This window comes from Triturus cristatus, chromosome 6 (assembly GCF_964204655.1).
Source record: "Triturus cristatus chromosome 6, aTriCri1.1, whole genome shotgun sequence".
Classification (NCBI taxonomy): domain Eukaryota; kingdom Metazoa; phylum Chordata; class Amphibia; order Caudata; family Salamandridae; genus Triturus; species Triturus cristatus.
Window position 1 is genome coordinate 1,428,416,961 of NC_140589.1, and position 21,079 is coordinate 1,428,438,039.

The following is a 21,079-nucleotide window of genomic DNA, read 5'->3' on the forward strand; positions in this document are numbered from 1 at the left end:
GTAGTTACATGCCCAGGAATGCGAGTAGCGCACTGTGTTATATGCTCTGCTCAAAGGTAATGACATGCGACTGATTACGAGTCACGCGATGTATTAAATGTTCTACGCAAACGTATCCACATGCAACTGATTGCGCGTAGCGCTATGTTTATATGCCTTGCTTCACAGTACTAGGGGCCCTTGATCACGAGGAGCGCTCAGTTCTACAGGCGCCATGTTAGTGAACCCAAGGTGTCCCCTTTCAAGTATTACGCTTAGTTAGACGGCCGGTTCAGGGAAAGACTTTACGTAAGCGCGCACGGCGCTAGAACAAGGTTAGGCACTGCATAGATATCACCCAGAGTGTCGAATGTAATGTCACAATGGTATTATGATTCATGTATTACCTTGTTATTTCCTGAACTGCATCTGACCAGCTATACTTGGATAAACTTGAAGAATTTGCATAATTTAAACGGTGTGGCGTCCCTTATTGTGTGTGACTCTAGTCCATGAGAAGCGTGTGGTGTATGGTTGCTTAACACATAGCCCTCTGGTTGCCCGACCGGCTCGCGCCACGCTACCGCCTATAGGGCCTGGTGACCCCAGGTTCCTACAGGAGGGGTTGCACCTGGGACCTGAATAGGGCTGGGCCTTCCCTCCACAATGCTGGCTCCACCTCCTGTGGTGTGTCTGATGTCCCTGCCCTGCACTGTGAAAGGAAAGTAGGAGACATGTCAACAAAGTGCTCCAGGACTGACCAGAACTGGTTTGGACTAGGCAAAGGCCTCTCTGACTTCAGAGAACAAAGAGAAAAGGAGTATAAATATTGGGACCCAGACCCAAGAACTTTAGATCACTTCTGGGAATCAAGACGAACCTTTGCTGAGGAGAAGAAGCAGGAAGCAGAAGGAGGAGACTACCCATGTGCTGTGTGTTTGGGGGTTGGCCTGCAGTGGTTGCTTCATTACCAAAGAGAGGAGAAAAGGACTGAGTGTGCTTTCTATCAACTTGAAGAAGAATCTCCAAGGGCTTGAACTAGAGCTTGCCTCCTGCCTGAAGTCTCAGGGATACAAGACTTCACCAACCAGCTCCCCCATGAATTTCCTTGCTGGGAAGTGAAGTGCCTGCTGTTGTGCTGGGCCTTCTGAGAGACTCCGTGTCGCTGGGACCTGGAAGCGCGGCGCAACAACGAGAAGCTTGTCGCCGCCGTTGTCATCGCATCGGCGAGGAAGCGAGCCGCCGCTGCTGCTGTCATCATCCCGACGCATCGCCGGAGAAGCGGGATGCTGCCACAGAGGTCATCGTCGCATCACCGGAGAAGCGCGACGCAGGGCCTGTCGCGGCTCCAAAGATCATCGAGTCGCCGCACGGCCGTCGGGCGTGCACGCATCACACCAACGTTCTCGCATCGCAACCAAGACACCATTTTGTCGCATCGCACCGGAGAAGAGTATCACATCGAGGTGCCAGCGTGTCGCATCGCACCGGAGAGCAGTAAGAAACCGACGCATCAACTCACCACACAGTAAGGAAGCGAGCATCAACTCCCCTGCGCTCCAGAAAGGAACCTACGCATCCACTCCCCTTTGAGAGACTATTTTTGAGTACAGTATTGTGGATTTTTGTTGTTCGGTCTTGTGTTAAGTCTATATAAAAATACTTATTTTTATAACACAACCTGTGTGGTGTCCATTTGTAGTGTTGTCACTATTACTGTATGTGTTCACAAATGCTTTACACACTGCCTCTGAGATAAGCCTGCCTGCTTGTGCCAAGCTACCAAGGGGGTGAGCAGGGGTTATTTTAGGAGTGTAGCCCCTTACCCTGACTAGACACAAGGGTCCCTATTTGTCACAGGTACCTACCTATGCCAACTAGAGAGCCCCAAATCTAACAGCCTCCCCAACTCAGCAGATGCATCTGTCTTCACTGTGAACTCTGGGAACGGAAGCAAGAGTGTCTGCACCGGTCAGCCACCACTGTGGATTCTGTGATGTCTCCTTCGAGATCTGAATGGAGAGTGAGAGAAAGCCCTGATCCTGGGCCCACTGGGATATGAGGGTCTACTGAGCACCTGCATGTGCCACCTGACTTTTGGGATGAGGTGAATTAATAGGCCAGAAGACCAAGAAGACTCAGAGACAGCTCATAGAAACCAGTAATAATCCCAAAATATTAGGATCATATTCTGAATGTCCTATAATTGGGGCAGAGGAAAGGCCTAGAGCGCCACTGTACTAAAAACTGCCCCAACAAATGGCTCACACTGCAAGGGGCTCAGGTGGGACTTTGGCTCATTGATGGTGAAATGTAATGATGTCAGGAGTTCCACCTTTATGCAGAAGTGGGCTAAACTGACTGTAGATAACCTGTCTTTATCAGCCAGTGAGTCCTGCCCACTTGGGTGGCACAACTCACTGCAGAGTCCAGGTACTGGGGTCAAGGTAATTGAAGTATTTTCTGTCGCTGAGGGTCTGAACAGGAGAACAGTCAACTAGCCCTTGCAGTCACTTTGGTGTTCCTGGGTTCAAGATGTAGGTCTAGTCCTTCTCACTCAGGCAGCAGGGCAGCAGAGTAGCAGTCCTTCTTGAATAGCAGCACAGTAGTCCTTTGGAGTCTTCCACAGGGCCCATGCTTGCTGTGCCACTGGATTCAAGCTAGCCTCGCTGATGAGGGGGGATGCCCCGAAACCGTTCTCATGATGCTTGTTTCCAGTCTAGGGAAGACCCGGCTTGGCAGTTCGGGCTGGACTGTTCCCATGAGGTGCAGGGTCAAGATTGATTTGCATATGGCTGGGTCCAAACTGGGGGTGGCATTGAGAGCAAAAGAACAATGGATTTAACCCAGATCTCTTGACTGAGGGTGAATGTTTGATTCATTCATCATTCCGTCCATCATTTGTTGCTGCAGCAACTTTTTGTGGCATTTTTAGGATTGTGACTTATTTTGCCATTAAAGAGGGTTTTAAATTTCACTTCTTTAGACATCAAACTCTTTATTCTTACCAGCTCTAAATTGAAAAATATCACTCATTAAGTGAAATGAGGTAACCCAATAATATCCTATGGGAGAGGTAGGCCTTGGAGTGGTGAAAACCAAACTTAGGAGATTTGTACTACCAGGAAATGCAAAAGTTAAATGTACATGTCCAACTTTTTAAATACACTGCACCCCGCCCTCTGGGATGAGTAGGAACTACCCTAGGGCTGACATATGTATTAAATAGGAAGGCCTAGGCCTGGCACAAGGTTTATTTTGCCATGTTGAAATGGATGTTTAAAACTGCATACGCAGGCTGCAATGGCAGGCCTTACTACTAGCATTTAATTTATAGGCCATTGGTACCAGTTTACTAGGGACTTACAAGTAAATGCCATGTGACAATTGGGTGTAAGCTAATTTTATCATGGTTAAAGGAGAGACAACAAGTACTTTAGCGCTGGTTAGCAGTGGTAAAGTTTGCAGATTCCAAAGGCCAACAAAAACAAATTCGGCAAAAACAGGAGGAGTAAGACAAAAACTTTGTGGGAAGACCACCCTAAGGCTGACAGGTCTAACAATTGCCATTCATTAATTGAATTGCTCATTTTAGAGTAAATATTAGGATAGGTTGCAAATAGAAGTTAATTAGGTTTGTAAGACATCAGTAATAAACTCTCTTATGTGAAACCAAGGCTTAAAATAATGATCTTCTCTACTTATTGGTTGATATAGATCAATAACACATACTTTACTAATTTACATTGCATTACTCACAGTTCTGGCAAAAGGCTTCATCAGAACCATCAGGACACTGAACCACTCTGTCACAAGCCAATGTGATGTCTATGCAGCAACCGTCATCGCAGGTAAACTGATAGCGAGAGCAAGATCCCGTGCAGCCTGTTAAAGCAGAACATACAAATAACATTCATGTTCTAGAACTATAGGGAATAAACCTATACATGTTAAATAAACGGAGATTCAGTGGTAAGAAGATATATGAATCAAGGTACTTTTGACTTCCATGCAAAGATATGTAACTACTAGAAAACAAATAATAGTTCTAAACAGTTTACTAGATAGGATTTCCTAAGATTCTCAAATCAACATCAGGAAATGTGCAAAATACAGAAGCTAATAACTTAGAGATGATAAAACCTCACAAGTTGATTCCTGCAGAGAACTTATTTATAATGAAATCTCCGTGCCTATTAAGGGCAAGAAAAAACGTCGAAAATCTCCAAAATACTGTTTGGCTCAAAAGAACAAACTGATTTTTTTTTAATCGGCAAAACAAGCTTTCAGTATTCTCAAAACCTGGTTTTACACTCATGAAACGATTTACTCACGCAAAGATTTTCTAGGAGTAAATCTACAATCAGGGCGGGAAGTGGGCATCACATTCCTTGAATGCCCTGTAAGCTTGTGAACACCCACAGACTTATAAATGTCTCCAAACCTTTGTCACCTGTGAAAGGCAGGAGTAAATCCCTATCCAGGATGGAAAGGTGTGGGGAACACCCACAAAATGGTGGTGGTGGTGTTGTCAGGAAAGGTGTTTCTCCAAAGAGAAAAATGTTTTGGGTTGACAACGAAATCAAAAGGAGCATTGGAACTTGTGATGCCCATTTTATTCATGCAAAAATATATGCTATGAGTTTTTCTCAGAGTACATCATAAAACCTACAGCAGCCTTGGGGTTCCAAGCGTAACCTGGAAACATTTTGTTAATGCCAAAAGTCACAAATCTATAGTTATGCAAGATCCCAAATACACGCAGCTGTAGACTTATTATCTTTTTTTAGAACAAGGCCCAAAGTATTTATTTCTTTGAATGGGTATAAGAAACGGCACACATGACCAACACCAGTGGTTCCCCTTGTTATATATTTAGTGATGATTCAATTAGAAAGACATAAAATATTACTAGGAAAAAAGCATACAATTCAGTGAAGGCACTCCTCCTTTCAGCTTCAGCATCACCTTACGTTGTAGGTTTTACTGGCATAAGTACTGGCAAGAACTCTTTGTGTCGATCAGCAAAATAGGTCTCCTAGCACCATCCATGTTCTGTCACAGACCCATCTTCATTCAGGTATCTGCAGACTGCCAGGCGGTGCCATGAAGCTCATAGATTACGGATTAGGAGATGAAACTAGGTAGAAAAAGCGCACTGAAGTCCAGACTATGATATCCATTGCAAAAAGATGTAGCAATACTACACCTGATAATACTGATTGCGTGGAGCAAATCTGCACATCCCACATGTGATTAAACACAAGATGCGCACCTTGCAGTATCAGTATTAACGTGTGGAATCATTGCACATGGTGACTTTTCAAGTCTTGAAATCAATGATACATATATAAATGGACAGCATCAAATACATCTTAGGTTATGTTATGATTTCGCCTGCGCAAGTATCTGATGTAATTTACTACTAGATCAACTCCCGCTACATCGTCCCTATATTTATCTCAAGTTTTTTTTCAATTCAATTTTCTTTTTTTTGTGTCAATTACATTTTTAGTGTTAGAGTTTCAATGTGTTTCATTTTTTCAACTTATTTTATTTTCTCTTATTGATTCTCTGTTACTTACCCTATTTTTAATATGTATTGCGCTTCATCCTCACAATTATACAACCATCTGCATTTTATTTAATTCAAATTAGCTTTCATCTGTACATTACCATTTTGCAATCACTTAGCTATACCTATAATCATTAAGACAATTTTTGATTATTATTAATAACATCATTTAAATTGTTCACTTTTGGGTGCTAACCCCAAAAAACGCATATTCAGGTTTCAGCTTGTTTGCAATATGTTGCCTTTAATATTTGTATTTGTAAATGTTGTCATTACTTGTAATATTTTAATAATGCATTATTGTTTGTGGGCCACGGCCTCATTTGTATTTTAAACCACTATTGATGATATTTTTAAGTATAACAGTCACCTTTTTTTAAAAAATTAATTCAAATTATTTAACATCCTCTAATGTTATTATATATTATGCTTTTATTTATGTTATTTGGAGGGAGCCCACCTAAAACTTTCCTTTAGTTTTTTACATGTATTCAAAGTAATGTTGAAATGTAATATTTTAACTTCCTCATGTATTATTTTAATTATACTTCAAATGTTTGGTAAACATATTTTTACATGAGATAACTTGCATTCCTGTATAGTTTTTAGGTCGAAACCCACCAGACAGCACAGCTGTCTGCTAGCAAAAGACATACTGGGGGCATGCAAAAAGCTTATCTAAAAATGCATTTTCTCAATTTCTTAAGAAGGCAAGGATTTGCCTTCTTGCATTCACATTTGCTTACATTCTATTAGGTGCCTTTCTTTGGTTTTTAGCCCGAGAAGCTTGTGTTTGTCCCGCCTGTGGAGCATAGCCTGCTTACCATCTCATTGGCAGCTTCTATTCTTCCCCTAGTACAGACTCTCCAGGAACATTTTATTTTTATTTTTGGTGAAGCACTCCATGAGAATGCATGTCATTTCCAGTTGTCTGCCAAGTATGCCTTTCACCCTCCCACCCCTCTTGTGCTTCATGTCACTCTCTCGCATCCATGGGGCTCTCTGCCCCACCTTCCTTATTCCTCCGCATTCACAAAAAAACAGACATTTGCACATTGTGTATGATTACGCTCTCTCTTATACCAATTGTTCTTTATTTACTCCACAGTTTCCAGATTTTATTGGAGCTCAGAACACTTTCCACTCTGGCTTGCGCTATCCCGTGTTAGCTTCCACTCAGTACTGAGATACGTTATTAATATCTCTGTAAACAACTCTCTCTCTCGCGCTGATCAGTCAGTAGTCTGGCCACTTTCCGGACTCCACTTCCTCCGCCACGCTGGAAGCAGCACACTGTGTTCGGATTAGGCGATGGAGCTTGTTTTGCTGTGTCCAGCTGTTCCCACACCACCTGGTGGAGGATTATTTTGTTTGCAGCACACAGACGTTTCATTCTCTTTTGGGCTCCTTTCGACGGCGGTGCACCACCTGAACAACACAGACAATGACCCAGCCCCGTCGCCTGTTACGTAGGAAGCCAGAGAGGTCAGGCATCCCCAAAGCACAAACGAACCCGCAGCCACAGGAGTTCAAGGAACACAGATTTACATTGGTAGCTTTTGAATATACATTATGGTAGAAAATTCACCTACATATGGAACATTGCTTTCTGCAATGAATGCCAAGAATGAATTATCAGCATCAATTTTTGATATGCTGTCGTTGTCTGCGGTGTCACACAAAACAAATGAAAATGGTACCTAACAAGTACCCAAATAGGAATAGTAGTTCCTGTGCTATGCTTATTACCTCTCTAGGTAAGTAACTCGTTCAACATTAATGATGTTGCATCATACCACTAATATGATTACAATTAAATCTATAATTGTATTCGGCATTGTTATTGTAATTGCTATTATTATTAGTTGTTGTATTAGTGGTATTATTATTCGCTTTCATTTTACCCTTTGGTCCTTTTTATTTACTGATCCAAATCTGATCGATCGGTAAAAAAAAAGCACCGCAGTCAAACTGGGGTGGTGTGGTGAGCAAAAGAATGATAGATTAAACCCAGATCCTTGTGGCTGGGGGTGAATGCTTGCATTGTCCAGCATTCCGTCCATTAATTGTTTCTTTTGCATATGTCACCCTAAGTGGGAAGGGTATGCCCAGACGTTCGTCCCGTGCTCACTATGCCACTGGATTCAAGCTAGTCTGGCTGATGAAGGGTGATTCCCTGAAACCGGTCCCAGGATGCTTGCTTCCGGTCCAGGGAGGACCTGCCTTGGCAGTTCGGGCTGGACTGTTCCCACAAGGAACAGGATCACGACTGATTTGTATATAGCTGGGTCCAAACTGGGGTGGTATGGTGAGCAAAAGAATGATGGATTTAACCCAGAACCTTGTGACTGGGGGTGAATGTTTGCATTGTACAGCAACCCATCCATCAATTGTTTCTTTTGCAGCAGTCATTTTGAAGGCGCACAAATTGTATTGTGTGCATAGCATACATAAAACAGGAGGCAGCTGGCAGTCTCATTGGCTTTTTTTTTTCTTTTTTGGTCATGCTGTACTGCACGGCATCAGGAATGCATGGTTAACATGTCCAGGGCGGAGGGAGGGGTCAAGGGGACCCTGGACGCCTTTATTGTAAGAGCAGAGTCCCTACTCGCCCATGAAATCTTACTGACGGAAAAGCGGCTTTCCCTGGACTCTTTAATAGCCAAGAAACGGTCCTCGTTGGGAAACTTAGCCCTTAGTGTAACGCCGGGAGGAACTCTCCCTGACCCCTTGCAGGTGGCGGACCCTAGCTCACAGGGGTCCCTAGATCCAGTAAAGTCCGTCTGCCATAATTATCTCCCCGACTCCCAGGGCGCCGCAAGCTGCTGGCTCTCAACACCCTGACACTGTCTTAGGAGAAGCAGAAAGGGGGGGGCCTAATGCACTCACAACAGTAGTAGCTACTGAATCCAAACAATCGCCTACCAGGGAAGTGGTAACTCGATCAAAAAGATCTCATTTACAGCCAGGCCCAGTAACCACAGGAGGGACGCACACCCCTAATCCCGTGAGTAAGCCTAGTCGCAGAGGACCAACCAAGACCACCAAGAATCTTGAGTGCTCTAAATGCCCAACTTGTAAAACCATAAATGGCTCGACAGGGCTATATGAAGCCACTACAGCACTGGAAGGAAAATTGGAACAGCTATTAGTCCAACATCTAGGCCCGGTATTATTAGCAATTTCCAGTTTGGAATGTATGATAAGGAGGTTGGTAGAACCAATCTCTGAAAAGCCAGATGGGATTTTTCCACAGAGGAGGCAAAAGGGTGGCGGGAACGAAGAGGAGTCACATAGGGTTGCCAGTGACAAAATGGTTACCTTTAATAACGAACTTGATCCCAGTAACTGTAGGGAAGCCACTTTAGCACAAGCATACACTGGTAATAGGCACTCTGGACAAAAATCCAAGGGTAATTCACGCACCCCCCCCGACCCAAACACCGCTCCCCGTAGCCCAAATGAGAACGTAGTCTGGCCCAACACTAGTAACAACACTGTTTGCGCACAGAATACCCCAGGCCTCCCGATTCTTGATTTACCCCCTGCATCCAGTCCCTACACGTTAGTGTTAGTAGGCGTCCCAGGCCTTAATAAAGATGTCGAGGAATCAACTAGCACCCTGATAAATAAGACCATACACTGGGTGCGTAACAAACCACATGGGTTGAGGCTCGAACACAGGCACATCTTAATGGCTAGGAGGGTGGCCTGGATTGGGAATAGTGCGAAAAGATTCACAGGTGACTGCATCATAGTTAATTTTAGACACCCCGAGATGGTGAGAGAACTACTTGACAATCGACACATGAACGGGGGTTTAGAGTCATGTATATCGATGCTACCCCTGCACTTTTTTTATAGGAATAATATACCTGACATTGGGCAAGGATGGCGGGGGCCCTGGCGTCCCAAAAATTGGAGAGAGGTGGCACCTGTATTTGACACAAATAGATTTGCACCGCTCTCTTGTCCCTCCGCATTGGACGAACAGGACTGACTGTTGGAATTAGGGAGCATGGTGCCTGAGCTGGCAAATCCTACCTTGGACAATACTGTAGACGCTAAAGGGATTCCGGAGCAAGTGGCAGCAGCCGCCCCTGGTGTAGAGCAAGGGACGGAAACGGAAGCCAGGCCGAAAACGCCACACGGTCTGGACAAGAGCCCCCCCCTAAGAACGATGCCTAGCAAGATTATGGGTATAGCTCTAAACCTTAGGGATTTGGGGATTATTTCCTGGAATATCTCAGGACTCGCAACCAAGATCCAAAATACTGAATGGTTAGCATTTATAACAAATTTTCAAATCATTTGCCTACAGGAAACATGGGAAACTAACAAAACTGCCCCATTCCTGGAAGGATATAAAATGTTTTGTGTGCCAGCCCAGAAATCCAATATGGGAAGAGCCAAAGGCGGACTAATCACGTATGTAGCATTACCATTGCAGGGGAATTGGCAAGACTTGGGGTGGGATTCTGCATGCCTCCAGGGCATAAAATATTCTTCGGTGGGCCAAAAGCTGATTTTTATAAACTTCTATAACGCGGGACAATCATTAACAAATCTGATGGAATTAGAGGATAGACTGGCCACCCTTCAGAACTCAGGGGACGAGGGCTATCAACTAATTCTTATGGGCGACTTTAATTGCCACCAGTGCCCACATCTGAAATGGGAGGGTGGCACTTGGGATAATTGCCCCTCTATTAAGGGTTGGCACCTGGAGCATTCCAGAGAGGGTCTTTCCCTGAGCACAATATTGAGTGAGTTCGCCCTAACCCACACAATGGATCTGATTGATCGGGGGAATTCTGATGATATAGCCCCTTCCTTTAAAGGAAGAGGCTGTAACTCAATAATAGACTACATTTTCATTCCCACTGTCTTAATACACAGAATAGGCCAGTTTATGATAGTACCCAGCGCATTTAGTGATCACAACCCCTTGGTCATGTCTCTAGTGGACGTTCTCCCAGGCACCAAAACAGATAGAAGGACCACCACGGGTGAATTCAAGGCAAAGGATCAAGGAAGAAGAATTAAATGGGAAAACATCGATGGAGAACAACTCCATAAAGCTCTCCTTGCCAATGCCGAGAATCACTTGTGGAGATGTTTAGATCCCACTGTTGAGGGGACGGATTTGATTGCAGCGTTTGAGGGCACCGCACAGCATATAGACACCCTCTTAAGAAGCAAACCAAGGCCCCAGGCAGATTTCTGCCCTAGGATGGTTCGACAAGAACTGCTCTAGAACCCACAGGGACCTAAAAATGGCACTATCAACCGCCCCTAGGAATAGAGGAGAGATTGCAGCGTGTAGGGCCCGGTACAAAAAGGCAACGAAGTTGCGAAAAATATCCCTACAAACAGAGGCCTGGGAATCCCTGAAAGAGGCTGCAGAGCTCCACGACATGACCAGTTTCTGGAGGATCATAAACGCTCCATGTTTTCAACCCCCAAATAAGCCTCAGGTGGCTTTCCATATTTTGCCAGATGAATGGATGGCGCATTTTAGTGGCCTATACAACCGCGGTGAGTCGGAGGAGTTGCCAAATAGCGGCATAGAATCACTTGGTGATGATTGGTCTCATTTCACGGTCGAGGAGGTCAAACTGGGAATTGAGGGCCTGGTGATGAGGAAGGCCCCAGGCCCAGATGGGATACCCCCGACCTTTTTAAAAGCCAGGTAGATCTCTGGGCCCCGGTATTGACTAGGGTGCTGAACACAGCCACTGAAGTAGGCATGCCCAGATCCTGGTCCACGGCTACGATCGTACCCATATTCAAAAAGGGCAATAAAAACGACCCGCAGTGTTATCGCCCAATTTCCCTTATTGATGTCTCGGCAAAAATTTTAGGAAGAGCGGTTTTAAACCGTCTGTTGACTTGGGCCGATGAAAATAACATCATCGCGGATGTGCAATACGGGTTTAGAAACGGGCGTTCTACCACTGATCAGTGCCTTAATCTGTATCTCTTGACAGCGAAGTACACTGTGGCCAGGGAAGGCACCGTTTACCTGGCTTTTATGGATCTCTCAGCAGCATTCGACTGCGTGAACAGAAGACGACTGTGGGAGATCCTGGTTGCGATGGGCGTCGAACCTGGCCTGATTCATATCTTACAAACACTTCATTTAAATACCACAGCACGGGTCAGATTTGGTGAGAGAGGGGAAGTGACAAAGGACTTTGGGTGCAGTGGAGGGGTGAGACAAGGGTGCATCCTCGCCCCTTTTCTGTTCACGCTCTATATTAATGGACTTGACAAAGCACTCAGAGAGCTGGAGGCCGATTGTCCCTGCATTGGGAGGAGAAGTATACCAGTCCTCCTCTATGCAGATGACGCGGTACTCCTGGCACGCACAGGAAGGAGCCTGCAGACCCTCATTAGCGGTTTTGTACGTTTCATGGCAGACTTAGACTTAGTTCCCAACTTATCAAAGTCTTATGTCATGGAAGCGGGCAAAACGCCCTTAAGGAATTGCACCTTCTCTATAGGCACCCATAAACTTGAGAAGGTAAAAACCTTTAACTATTTGGGGATCATGTTCGATAAGGACCTCTCTTTCAAACCCCTCGCAAAGCACAAATGTAGTCAACACCCGAGAGCAGCGGGGGCAATCATGAACTATGCAAGTAGACTTGGTCGGTGGTCGCCCAACAAAATAGTAACGTTATATAGGTCAGTTTGCTGTGCTAAGACTCTGTATGGGAGCGAGTTGTGGGGTTTTATAGATCCAAGCAAAATCCAAGTGGAAGAAAATAAGTTCCTAAGGAGATTATTGCAAGTACCCCAATGTATCCCCTCATATATCGCCCACGAGGAACTGGGCATTCCCCACCTCGGTGACAGGATACAGCTCAACCCGTTAATTTGCTGGATCAAGATCTGGACAAATCCCGAGGCATTGTTAACTAGACAAATCCTGGAGGATTGTATGAGGGGGGATAAGGGCCTGCTAATACCCTGGCTCAAATACATCAGGGAGGCATTAGATTTATCGGGCCATGCACCCTTTTTCAACAACCCATCCACGCTGGCCAAAAATGACCTGGTTCTCACTAAGGCTGACCACCTACGACATATAGCCAGGGCAAGAGTGGATATAGAAGGCCAAAAACATAGTGTCCGTGACTATCAGCTCACAAAAACCTCCGTGGGGATGGAAGTCTACCTGTCTAACACATACAACAAACAGGATAGATTCCTGATGACTAGATTTAGGTTAAATCTTTTGCATCACATTCTGTCAGTCCCCGCCGGCATTGTGAGCGATGTTAGGACAAAAGGGTGCTGCGGCTGCGATCTGCGATCTCCGCAGGACACCCTTCATTTCGTCCTTCTCTGTCCCTTTTACGCACTACCAAGGTCCCGGTTCTTAAAAACAGTCCTAAAACGAGCTAAAATTAGACAGGCCAAAGTGGCCCTTTTGTTCCTTAAAATGTCGACTGATCCTTTTGTCTTATTTAGCACTGTGCACTTTTTGCAACTTGCAGTCAAATTAAGATTGACCAAAGGAGAGGCCCCCTGAAGCAGACAGTGGACAATTTGTCTGGGAATGATTTGATGTACTCAGATATATTTTACCCCCTTCCATGAATGATTGTCGTATATAAAGGCTTACTGCACTGGATTGTTCGCTTTTATTTTTTTTTTAACTTGTTTATATATAGGGATTTTATATCATTGATTTTACTGGAAATGTATATAATTGATTCATATCACTTTTACTGGAGTCTAACATTGTTGTATGAACTGTATCTTTTATGGATATCTTGTTTTTTATCCGAATAAAGATTATTGACTTGACTTGACTTGAAAACAGGTTACGAAGGCGAGATCTATGGGCTTTGTCAATGCATATAATTAATTCAATCAGCACAGTAGCAATTTAATATGTGTATGTGATTGTGAACGCACAAACTGATTAAAGCAGGCAAGACCATGGGTAAGTTTTATTATGTAGTGACATGCAGCAGAATTAGGAGGAATACACATTGTTGATTGGAGTGTCAGCTACGCCTTGGAGGGCATGAGATGTCATGAAGAGTCAGGAGGTACAAATATGTTGCCGGTACTAGAGTTCATTATCTGAGGCGATAGGCACACTTCAGTTAATTGGGCAAACCCACTGGCCGCACATACGAACTGGAGGTTAGACTCAGATCGGAAACGCGATGGCACAGGCAACTATATTGCACTAGGTTGAGCTTGCCTCGTGTCAAATTTCAATTTTATTGGACAGGTACTGAAGATATACTGCAAATGTTATCAAAGCAGTGGGAGTGGCCAAAGGTGTGCAGAAAACCGTAGTTGTGCAGGTGCAACCACCCAGCAGGATACCAGTGAGGATGAACACCCTTTCACTAGACATGCTACAGCCCAACCAGAGTTACCAGGCACAGGACAGCCCAAATTATAACCACTCCTGCACTAGAAAGAGCACCAGCTCCTGCTGCTACTTCTCACACAACCCCAGCAACCACAGCAGCTCCTACCGCCACCGCCCAGATCGGTTACCGCTTCTCCTACGTCCACAGCAACATCAACAACAACTCCTGACGCAATTGCCACAGCAAGCCAAGCTGTCATAGCCACACATGCTGCCACACTTGCCACTGCAGTCACCTTAACAGCTCTTCCTGCTGACACAACAGCCCCCTCTGTCTGTGCCACAGCCACTGTTGACACTGCAAGAGCAATTCTGCTCCTGTCTGCACTGGAGCTTTCATCATGCCCAGGGAGGTCTGTGAGGAGGTAACCCCACCCACCAAAAGTGACTTTGTGCTAGCCTCCATGAAGGAGGAAGGTGAGACTGCCCTCTCTTGGAGCATTCTGCCATTCTAGAGTCTTTGACTCCTTCACGCCGAGTGCACGAGAACACATCTGGGCCTTGTCCCGCCTTCTGATCCTATTGCATCAGTAATGAAGGACCTCAGACAGCTTATGGCAACCACAGAAGGAAAACATGCGGCCCCTTTAGAGACATATTAGCAGAGGGCAGTGCCCATCTCGACACGGACTTGAATATGGTACATTAAAAAATGATGGTATCTATCATGCAGAAGGGGGACAGATCTGCACAGTTGCCAGGTCAGGTTGGCACAGCAATAGCCGGTGCAAGAACAGAAGTAGAGACACACAGTCTGCCAGATATTCAACAGACTGACTGCGTCAATCCGTGCCTTCACCAACCAGAAGGACGGACGGCACTGCAGGCTGCATTGAAGGGACTGATTAGGACACTGGAATATCACAATATGCTGCAACACGTAGACTACTTCACAGCTAGGAACATTAGCACCACTCCCTCAACGCTGTATCCATCTGCTCCACCTTCTAATCCTCCCCGGCCTCCCCATCCAGATCATGGAGGAGAATGTCCCGTGCTGTCATCTCACAGGGGCAGGAAATACCCCTTCAATGAAGAGTGCTTAAAGGGATCACAGACCATAAGGAGTGTATGACAGAGCAGTTGGGCACGGGATACTTTGGGATAGGACTGTAGGTAAACAGTGTTATGTGAGTGCAGTTTTGGGCATCCAGTAAATTACTAAAAATGGCTGGTGCAAGAAACCCCGCTATGACCGCATTCGCTATGTGTGACGTCAAAGAAAGAGAATATACCAGTGGAAGGACCTTTGGAAAGGGCTGCGACATGCCATGCAACAACACCACTGGGTTCTGGTGTGCACCTCTATTACAGTAGTGGAGTCCATGCAAAATAATGCAGTTCCCACATGATGGAAGGTTGGCAGTCCACACACCAATGTTTGTGCTCAGTTGATCCCCATTGGAAAAGAAGCGGTGTTGTTTGGCGGCCATGCATACCCCAAACGGAATCGCAATCTCAGATAACAGCACGTTCGGGTAGTTCATCCATGGCCGGTTAACAGGACAGCTTTCTCTGACAACTTTGGACCAGTAATGCCATTTGTGCCTGGAGTATGCTCCTGCACAACCAACAGGATGACATGCTAGATCAGAAATCGTTTCTGCTGTAGCTCACTATAAGGAATGGATCTGAGGTGCGTCCATGGTAGTGCTTGCGAGTGAGTGTTACTGTAGACTGCAAATGTCTGGCTCAGTTAAACTGCAGTGTGGAGGAGATATTTCAGCCAGTTGTAAAAAATTTTACATGAAGAACACTACAACCTGATAACTACTGGGTTCAATAAACATCATTTGACTTCTAATTGCGATATTAATGTTAGAGGATAACTTTAGCCCTATTGTCCCGGTTGACTCTCTGTCTGGAGTCACTTTCTTCACCTTATATTTGTTGCCCTGCACCTCCTATCCTCCTCCCAACCAACCCACCAGTCTAGGCCCAAATTCCGCCCAATCCGGCAACAAGTTCGAGGCCAGTAGCCAATCAAAAACTGAGGGTATTGTAATATTTTTAAACTTCATTTTCAAATCATTTTTTAAAATTATTATTTTTTATTCTTTACCCTTGTCCCTGATTCCTACAATTTCTTTCCAACAAGTGCACACTATTAATTGCCATTGTTTCGTTTTCCTACAACCACTGGTAAACCCTTCAATATTTTCAGACCTACACTCGTATTCACTGCGAGCCTGTTTCTGTGGTAGCTGCCTGTGGTTACTTGTCACTGACCCTGATTTAGATAATCACAATCATTTTGCTGCTGTCTTTCAATATGTGCAGCTTGCTGCTACTTTCTGCCCGTGCTAGGGCGGGTTCCTCTTTGTCAGTTGATTCATATCAGTGCTGTCATGTCACTAAACCTCATATAACATGTTTTAACAACTGAGACTGCCCAATCGCAGCACGATCGCAGAGAAGCTGCAAAAGTGCCACTTACCCCATTCAAGGTACGGGGTACGGTTAGCACCATCAGGGAAGGTGAGAAGAACATAGCCAGCATGATAGCCTCATTTCCAGAAAGAAGTAAAATGTCATAAAATAATTTAATCTACCGCTCATGGTTCAACAAGAAACTTGATCAGCCACTATCAGAGGTCCCATTAACGGTGGCCCACTACAGTGACAACTCTCACTATGTGGTATTAGCCAGCCATATTTCTAGAACCCAGCAAATGTCAATTCTGTGCAAAGTATGACCTAGTGTGCAGTACAATTTCACCTACAATATATCTATACAAAACTGTACACATAAGTACAAATATTCTTACGTGAACCAAAAAAATAAAACAAGCATTTGGCAAAGCCAATAACTCTTGCATTTGGGACCTATTGCCTTTGCCAAAGCTTTGCTGATGCTGGGCAGCATCGGCCAAATAATAAAACAGCATCGTGACGTGATGTGTGCATGTGTATTGTGACGCTACTGGCACCTGTGATATTCAGCGGACGTCCACATGCATGATAGCGTATGCATGTGTGCTTACTGGACAAGAGAGTCAATCCAAGATGTTTATCAACGTACTTGAGCAAGCGGAGTGGCATTGCAGTATATGGGGACTACTATGTCCTTCAACAAATGTTAAAAACGTGAGATTAAATAAACAAAATAATTCCGGATGGAGGGCATAAAGGAGGGGAATAGCATCATACAAGGTCGAGAGCAACAGAGAAGATGGTGGGTTGGGAGTGGGTTATTTCGAGGGGAGAAGGGCACAAGGGAGTGATCTGCAACACGTACTCTCCTGGAGTGCTAATGAAAAAGAAAAAAGTTGTTTCCTAAAGTGAGCAGCGGAAGGATACAAGTCAGCCAATTGAAAGGATGGTAAAATAGCTATGCTCCGGGGAAGGAACAAACACCAAAAGAGGAAGGAAAGCCACAAAATAGGAAGCAAGCAAATAGGAGTGACAATATCAACCAATGGAAGCTGTGGGTGAAGCCTGAGCCCACTGTATGTTCTTGTTATAGCCCACAGAGGCAAAGCTTAAAAATAACAAAATGTGAGCGGTACAGCAGGGTGTCATATCTGCTTCATTTTTCTATCGACCAGCGATCCAGTAATTCAAGTCTATTAATCTTAAGAACTTGAAGCAACACCACTGTTACTTGCCACTTTTAATGTAAACTCTCTGGAAGGCTGCACCTTGTCTGTAACAAGGGGTATCCTTTAGTCGCAATTGAGGAGGCCAACGCATGTAGCCATACTCTTTCATGTTATAGAAATTGGGCTTTTTGTAAAGTCCACCCGCAAACAAATGGTTGGCAGTCTTTGTGCATCGCCCTGAGGAGCAGATGAGTTGTTATGATCTGGGCGCACTCAGGGAGAGGTCATAGTCTGGGCATGCACAGGGGCTTATACGCCCAGGTGACCTCACGTTGGCCCTATTTGTTGCTGCTCTCCACCCGGAAACTTCAGAGAATGGCTGTTTCCCACCGACTGGTCCCTTTAATTTAGTTATAATAGAGGATTCCATTAGAAAATATGGTAGAAAAAGGTACATGCTTATTGCACCTGCTTCAATTTAAAAGTGGTCTAATATGAATTTGAGGTAGGTAGGTTTGAAGCATGTTTGGGGTGACGGTGGCCTGATGGCAGCCTTTAGGATTTATCTCTTAACAGGTTTTATCACATTGAGGAGTTTCCGTTTGCTGGAAGGGATTTGATTGTGCTCCATCAAATATGGCTCGCCATATTTATTTGAGGTCAAAGTTTTTACATTTCCGTATTTGTTAAATGGTAAAAGAATATATATCATATGCACATTACATTTACTAGTGGTGAGTCATGTTTGAAAAAGTGGTTGTTAGACCTGGCATCATTGGCATGAGTCTCTCCTCCATTTTTTTCTGTTGGCCTCCTCTGTTTACGATGTTTTTGCTGGAATATTGCTTTGGGCACTGTGCCACTGCTGATCAGTGCCACAGTGCAAGTGTTCCCTATGTTAAATTGATACATTGATTGGTGTTACCATGATTGGCTTGGTTGACTTACTGTTCAGACCCTAGTCTAGTGCACCGCGTGTGCCAAGGGCATGTAAGTTAACTGCTGCTGGTGGGCTTGCAGCACTGGTTGTGCCACCCACAGAAGCAGCTTATAAATTGTGTCCCAGGCCTGCCATCGCAAAGCCTGCGTGCAGTCCCTGACTGCCATGTCGACTTGGCAAGGAAACCTACTTGCCAGTCTCTAAAACCTTCACTTTGCCACATTTCAGACACCCCTATGGTAGGCCCTAGGGCTGGGTGCATTGTTGGTAAAAGGTAGGTCATGCCCTGATGTGTGTGGCATGACCTAATAGTGAATTACAGCCATTTTCGTTTTTCACTATTGAAGGGCTACCTGCCTCCCATAGACCAGAATGGGCAGACTGATTATTAACTCCATTATAATCTATCTGACTCAGGGAGCATGGTAGCAGGTCGTGTTTAGTATCCCTGAACTCAGAATTTAATAACACACCCTTTAGGATGGATGGTTTTTAAATTCTGTGTTTGAAAATAGCCCTTTTAGAAAGTGGCTATTTTCTTGTCCAACTATCCACCGGTCTCTGCTGGTTTGGTGTGTGTGTCAGGGGCTGGGTGGCTCCAGAGGTCTGAATGAGTCAGTGTGGGGTGAATGAGGTATCTACACTTAGAGTGGGGGAAGAGTAGTCCCTGATAGCCTGCCCTCCCTGACACAATGCTGGCTCCACCTCCTGCCGGGCGACTGATAGCCCTGCCCCTGCCAGTGACAATACTGGCTCCACCTCCTGCTGGGCGGCTGATGACCCTGCCCTGCTCAGTGAATAGGCCAGGTGCCTCGGCCTGGCAACACCCACAACAAACCTAGGATGGGGGGAATTTCCCTGCGTGGACAAAGGGAACTAAGCAGAAAAGGGGTATAAAAGAAGGACCCCTGAACCAAAGAACTTAGATCACTTCTGACAAGGAAACCTCTACCAAGGACAAGAAGCCTGCTGATCCAAGGACTTGCCTCCCCCTTCTGCCAGTGTGCTGTTTGCTGGGGGAAACCTGAAGCTGCTTCTTTATTTTTGCCAAGGGACAAGGAGAGAGGAACTTGGTGTGTACTGTCAAGCTTGAAAGAAAATCTCCAAGGGCTGGAAGAGTGCCAGCCTCCTGTTGAAGTGACAGGGCCAAAGGACGTCACCCTCTGCTGGATTGCTAGTTGCTGGAACGTGTTGTTTCCAGTACACAGGGGAAATCTGCAGTCTCGACGTCGCCGGACGCCGCCGAATCCAGCTCGACATCGTGAGTACGGCTCCAGTGTTACGAGCCTTCGACGCCGGCCGCCGGGCCCGATCGATGCCAGTAGCGATGCCAGTGAGTAGTGAGTTCGGCTCCAGCTCCAAGTGACCCCGTCCCGACGCCGGTATCGACGCCAGTGAGTAGTGAGTTCGGCTCCAGCTCCAAGCGACCCCGTCTCGACGCCGCTGCTGATCGCATCGACGCGACGCCCTTCTCGACGCCGTGAGCGCTGCTCCGGCCCGACACCTATCAACGCCGCTGCGGATCGCCCCAAAATCCGAGGCACGATCGACGCCGACCCCTCGACGCCGACCCCTCGACGCCGTGGATCATCGTTTTCTTCATTCCAAATGTACTGTGTTTGTGGGGTCTGTTGCAACTCCAGGCTCGACGTAGCGCTCCTCGCGGTCGACGCCGAACCTTGGGAATATCGTAAACTCGACGTCGTGTGACTCCTGTGGGGGTCACATTGTTGCCAAGAACTGTGCTTTCAGAAGAATACTTACTTTTGTTGCTAAAGAACTATTTCCTAAGAAGAAACTTTACCTGAACTATTATTTTTCCTTCCAAAGAGTATTTATTAAGATTGTGGTATATTTTTGTCGTTATTTGGTCTTGTGCTAAGCCTTATATAAAAATACTATTTTTATAATAACTCCTGTGTTGTGTCCATTTGTAGTGTATTCACTTTATTACTGTATGTGGTCATAAATGCTTAACACACTGCCTCTGAGATAAGCCTGTCTGCTCTGCCAAGCTACCAAGGGGGTGAGCAGGGGTTATCTGAGTGTGTAATCCCCTTGCCCTGACTAGAGAAGGTGGGTCCCTATTTGTCAGAAGTGTATACCTCTGCCAACTAGAGACCGCCGGTTCTAACATTGGTGGTCAGCGGTGAGGATTGAACTTTGCATTTATGACTCATGTGCAGTGATTAGTGTACGCTACATAGTGAAAGCAGACCATAGCGCAGCCACAATCTGTTTTGGTAGGATCTTCTATTTTTGTTCTCCGCTTTCCTGGAGCTTATTTTTTAAACACTGCCAGTTTTGACCATGGAGGATGCCGGAGCTGCTACCCCTGCTGTTATTGTTGTGGAGGAATTTGATAAAAAATTGATAAATAAGTACAAGAAAAAGGAGCTAGAGCAATTTTGCAAGCAGTTTAAAGTTCCTACCACAGGTCACAGAGTGAGAGAGGACTTCCTTAAAGCGCTGAAGGCCTGGTTAGAGGCCAGAAATCCCTCTGATCCGGGGATGGTAGAGGAAGTGGAAGAGGCCATGAATGGGCACGTGGCATCTCCCGGCAGCAGTGTTTCCTCTAAGAGCCTTTCTCCTGAAGAGTTGGAAGACAGGGAGAAGGAGAGGGAGTACAAGTTAGAGATGGC

The 21,079-nt window shown here is 45.4% G+C and overlaps 1 protein-coding gene across 3 annotated transcripts in view; it reads right to left on the bottom strand.

Annotated features, from left to right (window-relative positions):
* LRP11 (LDL receptor related protein 11) overlaps positions 1 to 21,079 on the bottom strand; it is a 327,158-nt gene that overhangs the window by 120,837 nt on the left and 185,242 nt on the right. For all 3 annotated transcript variants that reach the window (XM_085612481.1, XM_085612480.1, XM_085612479.1), the window contains exon 4: positions 3,739 to 3,864. In XM_085612481.1, coding sequence (XP_085468607.1) covers positions 3,739 to 3,864 — 126 coding nt within the window. The remainder of the gene's footprint in view (positions 1 to 3,738; positions 3,865 to 21,079) is intronic.